This window comes from Poromitra crassiceps, assembly GCF_964638095.1.
Source record: "Poromitra crassiceps genome assembly, chromosome: 1".
NCBI lineage: Eukaryota > Metazoa > Chordata > Actinopteri > Beryciformes > Melamphaidae > Poromitra > Poromitra crassiceps.
Genome location: NC_139623.1, coordinates 36,892,121 through 36,914,225, shown reverse-complemented (window position 1 = coordinate 36,914,225; position 22,105 = coordinate 36,892,121). Strand labels below are relative to the sequence as shown.

At 42.9% G+C, this 22,105-nt stretch overlaps 1 protein-coding gene across 1 annotated transcript; it reads left to right on the top strand.

Moving 5' to 3' along the window:
• Positions 1–828: 828 nt before the first annotated feature.
• On the top strand, positions 829–17,934 carry LOC310786153 (lipid scramblase CLPTM1L-like; the record flags this gene model as incomplete). The annotated part of the gene is made up of 16 exons (XM_083647326.1): positions 829–1,029; positions 2,115–2,206; positions 2,971–3,148; positions 6,627–6,754; positions 7,277–7,355; positions 7,478–7,595; positions 11,976–12,070; positions 15,486–15,570; positions 15,826–15,926; positions 16,351–16,416; positions 16,530–16,580; positions 16,682–16,764; positions 17,054–17,088; positions 17,333–17,388; positions 17,535–17,579; positions 17,797–17,934. 16 exons carry the CDS (start codon positions 829–831, stop codon positions 17,932–17,934), a joined length of 1,551 nt encoding a protein of 516 aa, XP_083503452.1.
• Between the last annotated feature and the right edge of the window lie 4,171 nt (positions 17,935–22,105).

The window sequence follows — 22,105 nt, the reverse complement described above, 5'->3', positions numbered from 1 at the left end:
AGCACTGTACTGTACCTGACCACAATGCACCGCGGTGTGACGTAACGTTACTGTATGTCAAAGATCGTGTATTTCGATGCGTTCTTTTACTGGTCCGTTTGACAGGTACGTACCTCGACCTGCTGAAACAAAGTTGTTTAATCACAGATAAAATGCTAAAATTATCAAATACAAAAGCTCCGGAAAAGTTTCAGAATAATTTTAGATTAGAATGTTAGATTAAATCTCACAGACAGGCGAGACTGTCCCTTTTTCCTCCCCATCGCGCCTCGTTTTTGGCCAACTAGAAAGAGTGATCATTCACAGAGTGTGAGCTCTTATCACTGTTTACACAACAAGATAGCATACCTACGTTACAGACAACAAAGAACTCAAACTACCAAACAATACTGAAAGCCAATGCATTACAAACCAAACACAACTGTCCAGATGATTTTTTGTGGGTAATAGTGTATCTAAAAATAGAGCACAGAAAGTCGTCTGAAAGCATCAGTGTCACAGGCGTGTTTTATCGTCAGCATCAGCATCTTCCTCGGGATGCAGATGAGATCGGGACCGGAAGGATGCCGCCATGCCGGTGCAGGTGGAAGCTGGAAGCGAGGGGCTTATTGTTTTGCATTTTTAATCTTTTAGTTGACTGGAATTTATTCTACCATACTCATTAGACTACTTTTGGGGTTGAATTTTATTATAGGTTATCTTATATAAAATATAAAAATAACCCCGTTCAACACCACCGCTGTTGGCATTTTTGGTGAGAGGGGGTTTCTGGATTTGGTTTTAGCCTACTGAAGGTGTAACGAACGGTTAGCTGAAGCTGTTGCAGCCATGTTCTCGTGGTGTTGCTCTAAAGCCGGGGACAGCGGGGGGAAGAGGACCGCCATCACTAAGGTCGTGCTCGGGGTGTTTGTGGTTTACATGCTGCACAGCGCCTGGCTGCTGTACGGCTTCCTCAACACCAAGCCATGCGACAGAGGCAGAGGAGAGCACTGCGTCTCCTCCTACCTGGCATACAGACCCACACTACAGGTCGGTAACAGCCAGTCTGCGCTGTTTTGCCTTTTTATGTTTATATTTTGTGTTTAGATTTCTGTTTTTATAGTTTTTATACACCATATATCATACACATATGGCACACAATGGCCTCTTGCAACTTGGGCGCTGCCAAAGGATGATCATTCTACTGTAGCCTATATGGTAACATAACAAAACGTTTTCCTCTTCCATAGCCTACATTTTTGGCTTTTAGAATGACTGAATATAGTTCATAATGCTGCAGCTGTACTTAGAGTTACTGTACATTACATAACTGTACCCTACATGACTATATTTCTCTTCGCTTTCTCTTTGGAACAGTGTTGCCTTCATGAAACGATAAAAATGAGTAAAAACATAAAAAAAATGTAAATGCGATTATAAACATACATTCATAGACATATATAATAAAGAGGAAAATATTGAATAATACTGGTTCTTTTCATGAATATGACCTATTTTATTCTTTGTAAATACTGTTAATTTGTCTTCTCTCTGTTTTTTTAGAGAGTTTTACTAAGAGTGAGAATCTATAAGTGCAGTATAATGTTGTAAGGAAGGGGCAGGATAAGCACGGCTTCTTTCTGCCCCTTCTCGGACCAAACTTTATATCATATTGTTATTTCTCTTTCTTTTTTATACATATATATATATATTTTTTTTATCCAATTATTGTGATATATGTAGGCTACCTGTTGGTTCGAGACAAATACAAATCTATTAAAAAAAATCTATATTTTGAGAGAGAGAGAGAGAGAGAGAGAGAGAGAGAGAGAGAGCAAGCAAATATATGATCATGGTGTTCAAGGTCAATTTTTGTGAGGGCCACATTGAGAAAATAGATGAAGTTGAGGGCCTGATCATTTTATTGAACTAGCTCAATTAATCTGCTCTTTGACCATGTTTTTCAATGTTGCCGTTGCTTAAGATGAAGCCCCAAAAACATGACAAATCATAGTGATGGCATTTAGAAATTGGAAGGGCGGAATTAATTTGTCATTGAGTTAGCCTACAGTTTATACTAGTATACAGTAGGCTATGTTGAGTTATGAAGTCTTCTCTTCTCCCATGTTATCCAGCTGAGTGTGTTCACCTGCCTGGTGCCAGATAACAGCCAGCTCAATCTCATTCTGAAAATAGATCCACTTGACCTTCACTCTACATTTGAAAGGTGGGTTTGAGATGGAGATATTCCAACCAAACAACCATTATCTTCTTTCTTAACCTTACTATGTCATTTAAATTGGACAAGTCATGCTCCTTACCACCAGTCCAGTCCAGTAACACTGTATATACTGTAGTACGATGTGTGGTTGTCCATGGAAGCTTTATTCCACTGAAATGCAGTGCCATCATTGCCGTATTCACTGTCATAGCAGCAATGTTGCAATATAGCAAAGAAGTGATTTCAAATGTATAGCCTATATGAACATTTTCCAATTAAATACCATCTGAATTGTCACATGGCACAGTAGTGGGTGCAGAAGAGAAGACAGTCACAGGCACCTTTGACATTAAATGTATGTTTGAAAGGGGCAGTGGATCAGTGTTAGATTCCTGTGGGTTGGACTCATAATATATCCTCTGTCTACATTCATATGAGCACAACTGTTCGCTACTGTGACTGGTCAGAAGTGATCGAGGCTGCAGATTGAAATATACTTGGCCCAGGCGAGTCCATGCTGCATGCATCACAAAATTCATGTATCTGACAAGCAAATATGAGTGAAAACAACAAAACAATCTATATTTCAAACAATAACTCTGATGACCTCAATTAGCATCTTCACCTCTCACATAGAAACAAACAGGTCGACAAAACACAAACCACACTCGGTCATCAAAAGTAAATATTTTGCAGTAGGGATGAAAAAACGTATGTGTTTCATGCTATGTCTCTGTGGCTATCTCTGTCTTTTTCCTCTCTCTCCCTAGGCAGGTGAATGTCTCTCTGCCAGAGGAGACTCGTGCTAATGGCAGTCTGTACGCAGTTGTTTACGTTCATAAATCCGGTGTTTCACCTTTGGAGGACAGCAGAGAAGTTCACCATGCAGCTCTGCTCACCTCCTACATCACCCCCAGATACTCAGAGGGGCAAAGGGACATGCAGAAGGTAAAATGGACAGGACAAAAAGAGCCAATAATCACTTTGACAATAAAAATGTGACAATAGTTATGCAACCTCTACAGCAGTGGTTCTCAACTGGTGTAGCCTCAGGACCCACTATTTTCCTTGTCATGAAGTCGCAACCCAAATTTCAGATTTTTTTTTAAACCACTCAAATTTATTGCACAAAAAATAGCGCATTAATTTAATACACAATGCCTTCATGCACTGTTATAAACCTCAAATGAACAAAAAAGTGCAACAGAAGTGCAACTAGGGCTAAAAACCAATTGAAATAACGCAGACTTGAATTACAGGCCCATGTTTTTTTGTTGTTGTTTTTTTAAGTATGTTTATTCATTTTTAAGCCATCAGAGGGGTAAACAGCCAGCAAAGAATGCAATAACAAATAACATGCCCTCCATCCCCAGCCACCCACAACACAACACACACAATCTCCAAAAAATCAACAACAGCAAAACACAAAACCAAACACACAAACAAAAACAAACGCACAGAGCACCCACAGCAGGCAGAAGGTTAACACTGCAGAAAAAGAAAAAGAAAGCACAGCAGGGGTATGCAGACACAACAAATGGACAAAGGCCCACCACACGTCACACGTCAGACCATGCCAGTGTTTACATTTTTTTTTTAAACAAGTCAAACTGGTCATGCTCAGAAAGTCTTATTTGAACTGTATGAAATATGAAATAAAAGGCAGACTTATCTTGAATTACATGCCTATATGTTTTTAAACAAGTTAATAATAATGATAATGATAATAATAATAATAATAATAATAATAATAATAATAATAATAATAAAACAAGTTAACCTGGTCATGCTAATCCAGTTTCAATAGTCTGAATTTAACTAATATGAAATAAAAAGGAATCACAGGCAGGCTATATGCTTTTTAGTTAAACTGGTCATAACTTTTAATTAAACTGGGGCCATGCTAATCCAGTTTCAATCATCTGAATTGAACTAAAATTAAATATGAAATGAAAAGGCAGACTTCTCTTGAATTACAGGCAGAGCATATGCTTCAGTTTATTAAACAAGTAAAACTGTTCAGGCTAATCCAGTTTCAATAATCTGAATTTAACTCAAATGAAATATGTTTTTTTTTTTTTGGCCAATGTCCGCGACCCAATCAAAACGGCCCTGCGACCCGACCCACCAGTTGAGAAACGCTGCTCTACAGCATAGTTTATGCAATGTTTTTTTTTTTCTTTATTAGTTAGCCTGGCCTAGCCAGTGACTCATAGGAATAGACTACGTGACAACTAGGAAAGACTAGTGACTACTGGAGAGTCAGTTGACAGCCGGAACAGGGACGGCACCCGGGTAGCAGTATGGGTTAGCTCCCCAGCCTGCGTCTTCCGTGAGGAAGAAGCCCAACAACCCATGAGAGGCCTTTTAGGAGGGCCATTCAAGCCGCAAGTGGAGACTGCAGTGCCACCAAGTACTGGTACTGCATGGTGTCCACTAAGATACCATCACCTCAAAGGTAGGTAGTAGGTAGTGTAGCTACGTGGTAGGTAGCTACGTGTGTTTTTAGATTTCCCTGTCTGCAAACCAATTTCCCTGCGGGGACAATAAAACTACCTTTGATAAAACTACCTTTGACCTTTGACCTCGGAATGAGATGTTTGGAGCGGGGGAGTCTGGTGCAGCGCACAGGTCGTAGACCTGGTGAGACGAGGGAGGAACCCGGCCGGGTGGCAACCCACAGAGCCCGGTCCCTCTACGTACCAGAGCCCTCCCCCTCCCCCGGTCCCGGCAGAGTAGTTCCGGAGCAGCGGATTGAGTGTCCCTGACCGCGTGACCACCTTCGACCCTCCCTATAGGGCTGACCGTGGGTAGCTACTGGGACGTAAGTTGGGGCTTGGCCAGCCCCGGCTGGGTCATCTGGGCGAGGGTGTATGATGTTGCGAGACCCGAAACATCCTATGACCCCAGGGTACATCACTGAGGATACGTCCCAGTTATGCATCCATGCGATGTTTTATTTTTTATTTTTTATTAGTTAGCCTGGCCTAGCCAGTGACTCATAGGAATAGACTACGTGACAACCAGGAAAGACTAGTGACTACTGGAGAGTCAGTTGACAGCCGGAACAGGGACGGCACCCGGGTAGCAGTATGGGTTAGCTCCCCAGCCTGCGTCTTCCATGAGGAAGAAGCCCAACAACCCACGAGAGGCCTTTTAGGAGGGCCATTCAAGCCGCAAGTGGAGACTGCAGTGCCACCAAGTACTGGTACTGCATGGTGTCCACTAAGATACCATCACCTCGGAATGAGATGTTTGGAGCGGGGGAGTCTGGTGCAGCGCACAGGTCGTAGACCTGGTGAGACGAGGGAGGAACCCGGCCGGGTGGCAACCCACAGAGCCCGGTCCCTCTACGTACCAGAGCCCTCCCCCTCCCCCGGTCCCGGCAGAGTAGTTCCGGAGCAGCGGATTGAGTGGCCCTGACCGCGTGACCACCTTCGACCCTCCCTTTAGGGCTGACCGTGGGTAGCTACTGGGACGTAAGTTGGGGCTTGGCCAGCCCCGGCTGGGTCACCTGGGCGAGGGTGTATGATGTTGCGAGACCCGAAACATCCTATGACCCCAGGGTACATCACTGAGGATACGTCCCAGTTATGCATCCATGCGATGTTTTTTTCTTTTTCTTTATTAGAGCACCCCATGCTGTTCATGCCCCTCATCATTCAGGGTTGTAACTCCCTGCCCAAGTGACGTCACTAATGACGTCACCATCACTAAATGACGTCACCATCACTAATGACGATCAGTTGCTTGAATGGCGTCAGTACTGACGTCATAAATGCCCTTCTCCTGGTACTATATAAAGCTCACATCACCACAGCTTTAATCACATCTGTGCAGTCATCACTCACATCTGTGCCAGCATCTCAGCAAGCCATTCATCATCACCGGAGCAAAGGTTTCGCCCCACCCCCTCCCCTGATCACCACCAATGTTATGGCTCCTGTAAGAAAAATCCCCATAGGGGGGATTATCTATCTCATACAGCACTGATGCCCCCCTCTCTCATATCAAGAGGAGCGTCATATCATGGAGTCATACGCCACGCTTAAACTGTTTATTGATTCAATAAAGTTTGTTAAACTTCCTACGAGTCTCATGATTAGCTACGTGTCATTCTGCTGCAGTAATCACAAATGAAATGTCTTGCCCAACATCATTTCTCAAGATCTCCATCTATATTATTTACACTTTGTAATGACATTAGGCAATGTCATCACTAGAAAGACTTGTGACATTGAAGTCTTATTTATTAACATCGTACCGTGGTTGTGACAAATTGTAAATATTGTATATCGAATCGTATTGTGAGATACGCAAACAATATTATACAACAATATTTGTAAATCAAACACATTTGGTGCAAACCACACTGTGAAGAGTCAAACCCCAGTGGACATAAGTACATTTTCTGTGTCCCCTTCAGAAGCCCGCCACCGGATCAGAGGCTCCCGTGTCCCACTGGAGGCCGCACCTGTCAATCACTATGATGTCAGAAGACTTCACCTTCAACAAGGCGGGGCTTCCCAGTGATGTGCGACGCTACATGAGAGTGTGAGTCACATAAAGTTCCTAGAAGTCACTGAAAGAGCTGCAGGGTTCCAGTAGGAGAGGTATGATGGTCTATGGTGAGATACTGCTATACTAGTTATAAAACTGCCATTTTCTCTGTAGACTACTGTGTGAATGCTGTGAGTACAAGGTATTTTAATGACTGTATATATTACGGTATACTGTATTAGTGATTCAACCTTAAAAAGGTTTGAATTTGTAACTTTTGTAACCAGTTACCCTCTGAAACAACAGAAGACAATGGGGAAAATATGCAGATGTAAATTATCAGAATGTGCTCTTAGTCAACTTGCCTTTTTAAATGTGTGTACTGTGTGTGTGTGTGTGTGTGTGTGTGTGTGTGTGTGTGTGTGTGTGTGTGTGTGTGTGTGTGTGTGTGTGTGTGTGTGTGTGTGTGTGTACTGTGTGTGTGTGTGTGTGTGTGTGTGTGTGTGTGTGTGTGTGTGTGTGTGTGTGTGTGTGTGTGTGTGTGTGTGTGTGTGTTGTGTGTCTGTCTGTCTGTAGCTCTCAGGAAGGCAGACAGATGACCTACCTGCCTCTGTTGCTGGTTGATGAGCTCAGCTTCAGAGTGAGAGACCTCATGGTACGACACACTTACACTCTAATGTTATGGAGATAACATTTAAATGTGGCCTTATCTAGTCATTATTGTGTTGTGAATCTATCTATGTATCTGTCTGTCTGTCTATTTATATCTGTTTATAGGAGATCAGCAGCAGCACCCTCCAGCTCCCTCTCACATTGTCCTATGAGGGAATATCTCTAAGGAGATTCAGGTTCTGGGTCCACCTACAGGACGTGGTTTATTCCCTGCAACAGTTTGGTGAGTTAAGATGATATGTTTAGTGACTGATTGGCAGTGGTGGAAGAAGTACTGAAAGTTTGTACTCAAGTAGAAGTACAAATTGAAACATAGGAATTCACCTTACTGAAATATTACTCAATTACAAGTAAAATTACTTGTGTTAAAAATATACTTAAGTAAAAGTAAAAAGTACTCTTCTAAAAAACTACTCAGAGTATTAGTTACTTTTTTAACCATCGATTTTTAATAGGCTGTCACAGGCATTCACTTGAAACAGGAGATCCATGTAGAAAATACATTCTACACTTTCAACAAAGCATATTTCTCTAATAAATGATATGAATGAAAGATCAATCGCTTCTTAGTATCAACAGGGAGCAAAACCCTAAATAACTGAAAACTGGTGGGTGGGAGGGGTCTGTCAGTCACACCTGCTGAAGGTTTGCTCATCCCCCAGATGTTATTCATTTTTAATACTGGTAAGCATTTGACTCTTAAAGAGGACAGGAAACATTTGATCATATGAATCTAGTTAATTTGCATGTCACCTCAGAGAAGACAGGACACTGCTTTCAAGTCTGAAATGTACCTAGATTTGCTAGAAGGATGAACATTTCACCTTTTTGCCAACTATTGCGCTCCTTGATGACATCGCTAGGGTGGCTGTACAGTACAGTAGTAAGGATTTTGAAAGTTTTGATGAATCAAAACAACCACAATCCAAGTCAGAAACACAACAACATATGTTGTGACTGTGAGCCTGTCCAGAGGCTGTAATGATCCCACACAGGAAACCGAAGGGCAATACAAAAGTCACTTTATTATCTAAAACCTATAAGCTAACAAATAAACAAAGACAGGACCCAAACACAGACATAAAACATATATATGGTTAAGATAGTGTAACGAATCAGGTATTCGTCCAGGAACCGGGAGACTTATAGTTGGTACAGGCTTTTATTCACAGCTTCACACTCATGGCTACGTGCCTAGCTTCACACACGTCCACACCGCTTCCTCACATATCTTGACTGGCATCACCTCATACAGGAAGTCCCACTTACACACCGTTCCCCAGGAACAACCCCACACATCAGTTCCTAGCTAAAACCCCGGATTGCTACATTATCTCCTCCCAACAAAGCCAGCGCCCACGCTGGCACCCACAAAACACACATATACCCCTGTACCAAAACACAATAACACATCACCTTTTTTCCCGTCACCACATCAAATTCCATTCCCCTCAACCCGCACAGACCCTTTCAATTCCCCCCAAATAGTCTCTTCTTTTCCCTTTACACCCACTTATTTTTCATTCCACCACCACCATCATTTCCTTACTTCACATTATCACATTTTTCAACTAACATTCCCCTCAACAACATTCCCATTCCACCCGTCACGTTTACATTTTCCCTCTTTTCACAAACATTTAAATTCAACTCAAGCCCATCCTCTTTACCTTATTTCTCTTCTTTTTTACACACATTTCAATTCAACAATAACCCCAACATTTACATTATTCCTTTTCTCTTTTTACCTTCATTTCGACCTCTGCAGTAGCTCCGCACGTCCTCCTTGTGTTTTCCCCAGTAGTAAAGTGCACGAACATTGCGGAGCATCTTCTCAGGCCCGTCGTGCCCCTTACCGCTGCGGCCCCCGTGCGCCCACCGTAGCGCCATCACCCGCAGGCAGCTGGGGACAACCGTCTGGAACCCCCTTATTGTGTGCCCCCCTTTCCTCTCCAACATCCCATTTCCATCCAGACGCAGGTCCGTAAACATGTTCCACAGTCCCTTCGTGGCACCGGAACACAGGTGAATCTCCTCCACAGGGGGCCGCCGTCCGGCCGCCACCCACGCGAGCACCGGACCAATATCCGCGTCCTCCGCCTGCCTGCGTTTCCACTCATCCACGTCGACATCCCCCAAGCACGTTCTCATCCTCCACCTGTTAGACGCTTGTCCTTTCGCCCTCCACCAGGGGGCGGCGAGCCCAGGTCAGCAGGGAGAACACAACCGGCATCGATCCCCACCTCGGCTTCCTGCACAGCCACCGTGGGGGGTGTAGAGCAGCTAGGCTGGGCCGGCTCCTCCGGCATTAACCCCTCTCGCTCACCTGGAGACACGAGCGTCGCTCTCCTGACTGTAACAGCGTTGCAGATGAGGTCTCTCTCCTCCCTCTGGCTGCTCACATTCTCCCCAGCCTGTGTCCCTCCTCCGTCCTCCACAGTCTCAGTGCAGTCTCTGGCCAAATGACCTGGCCTACCGCACGACCAGCAGAGTCTCACCTGCCAGCCACCTGCACGTCTCTCCTCTCGCTCTGTCCTCTGGTCCTCGACAGCCTCTCGACACTCCCTGGCCATATGCCCAAACGCTCCACACGTCATGTGTCACCTATCCAAGCCGGAAAACAACATCTAACCTGTGGGCCCCCCCCCCCACATGGTTTTCATTGGTCCGTTTGCGATCACTTGATAGAGTTTATTGGCTGCGTAAAATGCAGATCAAAGGTTTGGATGTTTGGATTTAATTAATTCAAATTGTACTCAGTACTCAGTATGATTTAAAAAGTAACAAAGTAGATTACATGGTGCAATCCATACTTAAAGCAGCTACGAGCAACTTTTTCGATTGTTATTAAACAGTATAAATTTAATATCAATGCATCACATCTTACCTCTAATAGTCGACGAGACCAACGCAGAGTAGTCTCGCTTGAACCCCGAGTGAATCGGCCAGTGTAGTCTGTCTGTGGCCAGGGAAGATCAGGAAGTGAAATGAAACGGTTTGCAGCAGCCACTTCGGCCATAACCACAAAATAACTTCCAAAAAACCTGTTAGAATATAACGAGAGATGTTCGCGAGAGTCTGCGCGGCGTTCACATTGTTTATGCTGCGTTGCTAGGCAGCGCGAACGGGGTAGGCAGGCAGTTGCGTTTCACTTCCGGGTTTCACTTCCGCGTTTCACTTCCGGGTAGCCGGGCCGGCGGTAAGGAGAGAGAGAGAGAGAGCCCCCTGTTGACGCGAGTTTAGACAGACACAGACTTAATAATCATCCAAGGGAGCAATCTCCGATACACACGGCTTTGGTCTCGTCGACTATTAGAGGTAAGATGTGATGCATTGATATTAAATTTATACTGTTTAACTCATTGAGTGCCATGGACGTCTTTCGACGTCCAATTAAATAGTGACGTAGAGTGCCACGGACGTCTTTCGACGTCCAATGCGTTTTTTGACGGTGGGATGTCGATCAAAGCCTTCCGCATTTCCTGTACAACTATTGTAGCTATTGGAGGTCTATAACCTATTTTACAGAACCCTTAGGTGGCGACAGTGCTCTCCAGATTACAGAAATGTCAGGAATACACAGCTTGAAATAGCCGTGATCAAAGAGAACCCGCTCATGCTGCAGTCCAGAGCCATGTAGATTGTTCTGGCTGCAACTGACGGTGCGTGCGAACACAGTCAATCCGCGCACACAACTGAACCCTTCCGCCTCTGTCTGTCTGTCAGCATAGTTTCTCCACATGATTAGCCGCTAGAAAAGCAGCAGCCGACACTCAAAAGCCAAACCTTTCACTGCAGTCCGCGTGTGGCTTCTCCATGTTGCGCTGCCTGGGAGGCGGCGCACCAAAAGCACTCCGAAAAATAGACGCTTGGTGCGTGAGGCTGTGTGTTACTAGTGTGGGGAGGAGTTTTCAGCTGAGGGGGGGGGGGGGGGTGGGGCACGCAGGGCAGGACACAACTACACCACGTCACTACATCAGAAAATATTATCTAGAGTCAGTGAATGTGCTTGAAATGCTGCATTTCACAAAAGGCTGAATATCTCAGCTTATAATTTGAAATGCCTGAAAACGCTGAAAACAACCTATCTTCTCCGGCTCATAACTAAAGAACGGAAAATGGTATCAATAAACTTTTTTTTGCTGATGATACAATAGAGTCTCCTTGTTCTTTTTGCGTGTTCGGTGTTTACATAGTAATATCACACAATATTCTGTGGGCCTCGAGAAATCACTGAAAACGCTCTGAAAACTCTGGCACTGGGAGCGTCCGTTCTCCAAAAGTGGCTGGCACTCAATGAGTTAATAACAATCGAAAAAGTTGCTCGTAGCTGCTTTAAGTAAGAGTAAAATTACAGACTTGAAAAAATTACTTTTAAAAGTAGGCTACAAGTACCCAAAAAAAGTACTTAATTACAGTAACGTGAGTAGTTGTAATTCGTTCCTTCCACCCCTGCTGATTGGATATGATTGTTTGTAAACCGGTTCGTCACATTTGTGCTTCAAAGAGTAACAAATTACATAAATACAGATAGAAAACATATTCATTCACATATTTAATTCTTCATGAAATCAGTTGATGCCGCATCTTTGTGTCTGCCCAGGCTTCACAGAGGAGAATGTAGACGAGATCAAAGGAGCTCTGGTTGGCTCTAACCTCTACCTGCTTGTCCTGACCGCACTCGTCACGGCTCTACATGTAAGACCACACGTCAACACATATGACACTGTAGGATCTCTGGGCTTCCGACAGGGAGAGAAGTGAGACTTATCCTGCATTCCATTGCAAGTCGTAAAGTCGATAGTTCTGAGTCGGTATTTCCGAGTTACAATCTAAATGGGTTCCACTCGGAAAAACATGGGCTTCACGAGCATCTACTGCAGGGTTGCTAGCTGGCTAACTAATGCTAACATTAGCTCGGCTCGGCTGTGTAGCCTGCAAGTTAGCAGATTTCACCTGATGTTCACATAATGCATTATGGTAATGATAAGGATATTTTAGACCAGGGGTGGCCAAACTTTTTTGGTTGTGGGCCGCATACAGAAAAATATAGGCGCGGGCCAAACAATATTAAGCGCAGCAGTTTTCAACCTGTTTACACTGAAAGCGGGGGAAAAATTAGACCAGAAAACCCTTGTACCATCAAAAATTTAATTTCTACCTAAATAACTATAGCCTATGACACATAGTTTATTGATGTGCTGCTCACCTATTACAATGGGTATTTCTGTATGTTTTCCAATTTTCTTTTCGTGTGCCAACAGGTTAAGACAGAGATAATTTCACCAACATTCAGTATTAAAAATGTAAAAAAAGAAATAGACCAGGTCAGGGTACTCATAGATATGTGTACAGTATATACATATATATATATATATATATATATATATATATATATATATATATATATATATATATATTCTCAAATACATACTGCAGCATGCGCTAGGACGCGTCATCAGTGATGTTATCTGGGGTCGTAAGGTGTTTCGGGTCTCTCAACATCATACACCCTCGCCCAGTAGACCCAGCCGAGGCCAATTAAGACCCCGACTCGCGTCCCAGAAGCCGCTCACGGATCAGCCTTCCTACTCTGTCTGCAACGTTGCCCGTGGGAGGGCAACGTTGCAATAGAGCTAGTGCTACGCCGCAGTATTGGCACTTCGGTGCATGTAGGATCTAGGCTCTGTGGGTTACTCCCGGCCGTGCTCCTCCTTCGTCTCACCAGACCCTCCCGTGGCTAAGGCAATCCAGAGGCAGAGAGGATGCCTCAAGAGGGCCTGTGCGCTGCACGTCATTCGCCTGCGTCGAGCACTTCGCTCTAGCATGAAGGACCCCAGGCCGCGCCAATCTTTGCGCAGATTTTCAGGAGGCTAATCCGTAGCATTTGTGGATTTCTCCCTCACGAGAGAGCCATGATGGGGTGCTAATCCCCATATATATATATATATATATATATATATATATATATATATATATATATATATATATATATAAAACGGGCACTGGGCCGCAGTTGGCCCGTGGGCTGTAGTTTGGCCACCTCTGTTTTAAACTATCAATTTGTATTGCATTTTCAATCAACTGAATGTTGCCTTGATTAAAAGGTAATTCTGCTGTAACTCAGAATACTCTGCAAGGTGGAATGAGATTGAGACGGCTAGGACAGAGGGATACCCAATTCAAGCGGTTTTGGGGGTAAAGGAATGGAGGAATGACCTAATGGAATTGGGGAATCCCTGGATGGAACAAGGCAATTGTACAATGCCAATTGAATGAAGCTGTTAGAGTCTTGAGATGGGTGGCGTTTGACCCAGAATTCACTCCCAGTAGAGTGGATGCAAGATTTAGGGGGTGGACGGATAAGGGCTTAACAGCTTACTGTACCTTTATGGAACAAGGGTCCATGAAAAGTAAAGAAAAATTAAAGGACAATATTTTTTTACAAGTTTTTACAGAGGCATACGTTTCTTGCTCGAGTCAAAAAACCATCTCAAGACTTTACGGGGGTTTGCAACAAACAAAGGAAGGTACAGGGTATGTAAGACATAAATGGGAAAGGGATGGAGACATATATATAACTGATGAAGAGTGGGAGAATTTATGTATGTTACAGTGGAGGACTTCAAGTTCAGCCTCATGGAGAGAATTCTGTTGGAAGGGCCTTATGAGATTCTTTATTACACCGGTACAGTCGAGACATTATACCAACTCTTCCATGTGCTGGAGACAGTGTGGGTCATCAGAAGCCAACCATTATCATGTGTTTTGGTCTTGTCCGGTATTAGTCCGATTCTGGGAGGAGATACATGGGGTGATGGAAAAGGTGTTTCATGGGGGAATTCCATTTAAAATGGAAACGATGTACTTGGGTGCCCTATCATCAGAAAATGCTTCATCTTCGGATGGGTACTTATTCAGGATTCTGAGTGCAGCGGGCAGGAAAGCAATTACTAGAAGGTGGCTAAGACCGGACAGACCAACAGTAGATGAATGGATTGATATAATTTACGAAATATATAAAATGGAGAGAATTACTTTTTCAATTAGACTGCAACAGGACAAGTTCCTGAAAAGATGGGAAAGCTGGATAATGTACATCATAAATATTAGACCATCATTTGTGTAAACTGTAATAGTGTTTGTTTTTTCTGTCTGTATGCTGGATTGCTTTTATTTCATCTCCCCATAAGATAAGGGGTTAGAGTAGTATGAAGGCACACCCCATTGCTCTGGTTCGAGCACTATAAAAGTGTGGATTATTGATGTAAGTTATTGACATAGGATAGGAAATTGGGGATTAATGGTCAGTAACAGTACATAAGTTTAAGAAAGACAACATCATTATTTGAATTGACATCGGAATGATTGGGTAGGATGTTTGTATATGGTTGTGCATGATGAAAAGATGGATACAATGAGGAAAATGTGTGAAATGTATAATGGACCTGATAATTCTATAATAAAAAGAGAATTTCAAAAAAAAAAATAGGTAATTCTGCTGATCACCACATGCGCCGACATATTGCTGTGACGTCAGGTGTGTTGAAATGACCGTTCCATTGCACTTTTCCGAGTACAATGGAATGCAGCATTAGCTATGGTGCCCAGGTCCGTGGCATAATGATAAAAAAAATGTCAGCTCCAGTCAAGCAAACAGGTTTCTCAAGAAGTTATTGTGAGGAAATATACAATGAGCAAAATCCAATATCCAAAGTCAATGCTACAGCCTCGTGAAAATCCACCAGTTTGCCACTTGCCTGCAATCAGAAAAGCTTCTTACTGTCTGACATAAAGCAGGCATTACCATGAATCTGTTGAGAGTGCAGACACATTATGAGGCTGCCCTGGTTCCAGCTGCCTAACAAGGTAATTGGCAATTAAAGATCCTTAGGGTAATGCTAATGATTATGGAGGAAAAAAGCTTCCAACACATCAAATCATGACACAGAAGACTGGTCTCAAAGCACCCAGTGCAGGCTCAAGTAGGACAAGCATTGCCAAGTAAAAGCTCTGTGAGTTATTGTTGGTCTCTAAGAGGCATATGGTGGCTCAGGAGTGATACGCTTGGTAGAATGTATGCATGTGCTCTTCTTCTGTGGTTGTTTTACAGTTCATCTGTGAGTTCCTGGCCATTAAAAATGACATCAGCTCATGGAGAAAAAAGAAGAGCATGGCAGGAATGTCCAGGAAGTCAGGTGAGAAAATGTCACTGTCGTAATCAAATCAGCATAGTGTAAGTTTCTATGTGACTGATAGTACATGGAGGTCACGTGGAGGCTGGGTTTACCCAGGCGAGATCATTGCACCCGATTAGTGAAAAGCATAACACTGTGATTGGGTCATTGTGGAGGTAAAGCAGTTTTGATGCGACACAAACACTCTTTGTGGGTTCGGGCCTTACAGCTCTTTAAGGTGGCAGGCTCTCTCTTTCTCTCCCACTGTGTTTGTAGTTCTGTGGCGCTGTCTCAGCACTTTGCTCATCTTCCTCCACCTGCTAGAGGGCACCAGTCTGCTGGTGCTGCTTCCTGTAGGGATGGAAGCGTGCATAGAGGTATAATGCGAAAAACATGCTACAACGTCAAAGCCCGCGGCGTATGCGCCGAGGGCTACGCCACGGCTGTATCATATAATGTAGATGGGGAGATAACAGGAGAGAGCGAAAGCTATTACCAAGTTTATGGACTACATTCTCTCCTTGGGCTAACTTATAGTCATTGAAATCCTAGTGAAATCACACAATTTACTCATTTTGCTGGGGACTCCCCTGCGACCGCCAAGTCAAGCTAACGTTTGAGTATATACTGTAGGTCTAGTGGCCATCGGCAACGCTCCGAGTCGAGGCTGACGTTGTAGCATGTTATCAGCTTAACAGTTACCATGACTTTGCTCTTACATATAAATATATTATATACGATAAAAAATAATACTGATAACTGTCTACTTACTACTACTACTTACTGTCCTCATCCTTCCAGGTATGGAAGGTGTGTAAAGTGTTTAAGTTCCAGATGCAGTGGAAAAGCTCCAAGTCCATCATTCATGTGAGTACAGTGCATTTGCATAGAAGCCAATTCTCTAACATTTTGGTTGCACTCCTAATAGAGCTGTTGAATACATTGTGATCTTTGATGGCCTTCCCTCTCGCTGTGTGTAGCGAAATAAGCTGGATGAAGAAGAAAGGAAGACAGTGGAGTATGACACACAGGTATCTTATGCTCCTGCTGTGAAATGTTTCCCTGCATGTGTTAAATGGCTCTTTATTTCTGCCTGAGGTGCTTTTAATGTTCTCGATGGATATCTGTCTAGGCTGCCAGATACCTGTCCTACTTGGTCTATCCTCTGTGTATCAGTGGAGCTATTTTCTCCCTGGCCTACTTGCGTTACAAGAGGTGAGCTGGATCCTCATTGGGTTAAACTTGACAACTCATCCTTTGAGTCTAGCTGGAACCTTCTGGTCCAAACCTTTCCAAGTATTTTGGTAGACAGATTCAAATCAGACTGCTTTTAATGTTCGTTATAATGGAGGGAACTTCAACTAATACTGATATTCATCACAATTTCATTGCCTTTGTAATACAGTGACTGAGTAGATACTACACACATACAGTAATTCAGATCAATACAGATGACAATATGTGCTTCTGATCCGGTTAACACTATGTTGTGTTGTGTTGACAGCTACTATTTCTGGTTCATCAACAGTCTGGTGACTGGTGAGTTGACTTGCATGGGAGCAGATGTAAAAAACATTTATATTATAGCCTATTGATCAGCTAATGTGTTCATCTATCAGTACCACTCTATAATGCACTTAAGTAGTGGCTTGTTAGTATTCCTTATAAAAATGTAAATGAAGCATTCAGTTTTATAATAGCCCTTAATGATATGCTAACTGTACAATGACACTATAAATATCCTCCTCTGTCATTTCCCCTGACTCTCCTCTGCTCCTGTCAGGAGTTTATGCATTTGGCTTCCTGTCGATGGCTCCGCAGCTCTACATCAACCACAAGGTCTGTCCCGCCTCCACACCAGAGAGCGAGTCCAGCCTTTAACATGTGATCAAGTCCAAAAGATCTCATCATCTGACTGTACTGTAGTCTTGACTGAAATGGAGTAATACACGTATACCCTTTCTCCACCCCTCAATCTCTATCAGTTGAAGTCTGTGGTCCATTTGCAGGGGACGGTGCTGATGTACAGAGTAAGTACTGCTATTGCTGCAGCTACAAATATCCCCACTGCAGCCAAGACATCAGCACAACCGGCTTGTTCTCTGGTTCTCAAACCCCCCAACTCCCCCCTCCCCCCCCTCCCGTGAGAGAAAATAACACAAAATAATAATTTTGCCAGAAATGGTTGATGGCTACAAAGTGCTGGCAGTCAGTTTCATGTTGTCTCTCCTCTCCTCTCCTCTCCAGGGAGTGAACACCTTGGTCTCAGATCTCTGCTCATGTGTTTCCTTCTTCTCCTTGTCTGGATCATTCTCTTCCTGCCATCAACTTTCCTGTTTCAGAGATGAGCTCCTCTTCCTCCTCTACCTCTACCAGCGCAGGTAGGATGCCTCACACCGCTAAGCTCACTGTCTCTGATTTGCTGAATTGACATCTGGGAAGGCCAGGCATCCCACAACACACACACACGCGCATGCACGCACGCACGCTCACACACACACACACACACACACACACACACACACACACACACACACACACACACACACACACACACACACACACACACACACACACACGTTATACTTATTAGGACCCTCTGTCTGTAGGTTAACATAGATTAATCCCCTAAAGCCAAACCTTAACAGGATATTGTGAAGGTAAATTGAAACCCACACAACACTTGAAACTTTAATTTATATGTTATGTCATATGATCCTGCTGAGTTCATGACTTTCGGCCCCACAAAACCTTTAACCTCCATTTTATGGTTTCAAAAATGCTGCAATATCAAATGAACTGGAAATGAGATGTTTTTTAATCCCTGAAAAAATGAGTCAAGCAGCAGCACTGATACAGCTGATAATAAGTGCTTTAGATTTTACACTTTAATGTCAAATCATCTGTCCCATTCTACACATTAAGGTCCCAAGTAGAGGACGGCCTCCAGAGAAACACAAAGAACTTTGGGGTGGCATATTTTTCTATTTGGATAAGTGCCATCCACCTATGACTTTTCTCTGTTTGTGTGAGTTCAGAAGTGCTTTCCCGAAATTACAACAATATGATCCTGTTCTGATCTGGTGTCTCCAACAGCCACTCTGCCCCCAGGCCCAGAGCGCGAGAGCCCGGGACCCACAGCAAGAAACTGAAGACTCAGTGAGGACAGAGAAGAAGACAAACACACAGAGAGCGACCCGACCAATGCATTATTTCAGAAGTGCATGCACCATTACACAAACGTGCATCTATGAGAAAAACAGAGGAACAGATAGACCATGAAGAGGTACATGAATCATGAAGAGGTACATGGATCAGAGAGAGAAAAGGCTGTATGGATGGACAAACAAATGAATGAATACTGAAACAGAATGAATGAATGAACAGCCACCCACACAGGCACAAAAGATCTGATCAGGATGCTTTTTGCAGTGTTTTTTATTATCTAGATAGAACAGTGGTTCTCAACGTGTCGTCCAAGGACCACCAGAGGTCCTTGAAGGGTCCAAGGGGTCCCTAGCAAACTGATGAATTGTTAAACAAGATGTTACTGTAATACAATTAGAGATTGTAGACAAATGACTATTCTGATCATAGTTTCACTGTTATCTCTCTACCTGATAGTCATGGAATCATATCAAAATCATATTTAACAATAAAATATTCTCAGATTTGGCTTCGAGAGACAAAATCTCGTCAATTGGATCTCATGTGGACTGAAGTAGCGGCCATTGATATGAAAAAGGATGAGAATCACTGATCTAGAGATGCACTCTGCTGTAGATGTTATGCTGGATTGCCATGTTTTTATTTCCAGGATTATATCACCATCTCTATGCACCCTTGTTTGTTGTATTAATTTATGAATTAATTATTTTATGTATTTATATACTTATTTATTTATTCATAATGCTTCTTGACAAATCTTTAGCATGAGGCACAGAGCCTTCAACCCAAATATACTGTAATTGGACAGGCAGTAGTTGTAACTCGATCAAACTTTATTTAAGTGTTTGCTGTCTGAATTAACACACAAATCACATTTTTTGTTCATCATGTTTATATCCAGGCTATGAGAAAAGAAAGACATAGATAACTGACTGCATTAACCAAGTTTTTTCTAATGCTTGACGTTGCACACAAACATGTCCCTCATCATATAGCCGTATAATGAATGCGAGGTCCAGAGTCCTATAGTCTGGTCAGATTGGACTATAAAATACAATACGATAAATACACACACACACACACACACACACACACACACACACACACACACACACACACACACACACACACACACACACACACACACACACAACACACACACACACACACACACACACACACACACACACACACACACACACACACACACACACACACACACATTTATATTTATAAAGTGGGATACACATTTCCCTGTGAGTAGATTCAAATCTAAATTTCTAAATTGTCAGTAATCCCCCCCCCCCCCCCCCCTCCCCATAAAGAGAGGCAGTAACATTGTTAGAGTTATCTGTTCTGGGCTAAGACATCCCAATAATGCAGTCTGCCATTTATATTTATTAGAAAATGCAACTATAGCTGTTTCATTGAAGTATCAAGCTGTTCCATTTCACTCAGAACACTCACACAACACAAACTATGGGACACATCAATCTATGGTATAGGCATAGAGCTCAACAGCCACGTGACTATTCCCCCCCCACCCCTCCGTTGTTATTTTCTGCTCTCGCTTAAACCTAATGTTTTATGGTCACTCACGATTCTCTGGAAGACTTTTTGGCTTGGACTTTTTGGCTTGGATCGAGCCTTAAAACTCGTTATATTTGGATTTATCGAAATGTCTACGGAGAAAATGGACGCGGAACTTACTTCCAGGGCAAATTACATCACGAAAAGTCACGTGCCTGTTGAGCTCTATAATACAACATTGTATTGGAATGAATTATTCATATTTGAAATAAAATGCTTTTATGGTGTATCAAGTTGTTCCCTTTCTCTTCCTCATTAGACTATCAAGTGAAGGGAAAAGGTGAGTGAGTTACTGTATGTACAGTAGGTTAAGCTTTTACTCTTTCTGGACAACAGAGGGTGCTGCTGTGCTTACACACCAATGGAAAAGGAATCCAAGAAAGTTCTGGCATCTTGAAATAGTATTTTCAATGCCTGGAGAAGTTTAAAAATTATAAATGGAAGAGCATTTTGGAAGTCTTTGCATTTTATTTGTGGGGAGTTGCTGATTTTACGCCCCGCTCCCCTTCCTTGAATTCAGTGAAATGTCCCATCAAACAGCTGTGGCTGGCTCCAAAACAGTCGAGACCACTCTGTTGGGTGAAGATGTTGTTTGCTAAGTGTTTTATGTTGACAATTATATTCCTATCATAGTTTGATGTTACAGCCTATGAGATATTAATGGCAACAGAGGATGAATCCAGTAGGCTACTTATTCCACATGCAGCAGCTCACCACCTCCCTTCAATAAAGCATTTATATTAGGTCTATATTCTATCATGGTGGCTACCCAATGCTCAAACACTGGCACTGCAACAGTATGACAACAATTAAAACAAATGTTGAAGTATTGTCCAAACTGAGAAGCCAATGAGCAACACAGACACACAGGGGCTTAGTTCAAAGGTTTGTATGAAGCAAGGTCAGGCCTAGTCTTGCAGTGCCAGCTGTACATGATACGTCAGATGATATGTAGATGATACATCCATCCCTGGAAGCTTGCTGATGTCGACGGTGGGTCTGACTACGTGAGATTAGGTCAGGCCAGGCTAGGCAGGCCAGCAGGAAATTACCCTGTAAGTACGGAGTACAAAATCTGTACTTACATGGTAAGTACGGGGTACAAGAAGTGAATGTACCCTGTAAGTACACGGTATCAAATCTACTTACAGGGTAAGTACAGTGTACCACACCTGTACTTACAGGGTAAGTACAGTGTACTTGGGTAAGTACACTGTACTTACACTGTACTTACCCTGTAAGTACAGGTGTGGTACACTGTACTTACCCTGGCTGTAAGTACAGGTGTGGTACACTGTACTTACCCTGTAAGTACAGTGTCTGTAAGTAGGTTTTTTTTTTAGGTTTTTTAGGTTTTATTTATTCGCACAGTAGAAACAAAACAAAGGCATTATTATGACAGTTCAAATGACAAGTCAGATGAGATATTTACAGAGCTAAAATACAGACAGGAGTACTGTGCAGGAGGAGGCAAAGAAAGGCGCACTCCACCTCATTTAGCAGTTCAAATGTTTATACATACACAATAACAAAAGAAAGAGAAGAAAGAGAAATAGAGCAAGATACTGAAGAAGAAAGGTTTTTACGTATTGTCAGAAGTCATTAAGAGTTCCCTAAGAGCTTTTTAAGTAAGTACAGGTGTGGTACACTGTACTTACCCTGTAAGTACAGATTCAAGATTCAAGATTTTTATTGTCACTCCATGGTACAAGTATCACGTGTGAAATTCTTGTGCTGTGGACTCCGTTTACGACATAGTACAAATAGGCAACAAGCAATGAGCAATAGGCAATAAGAA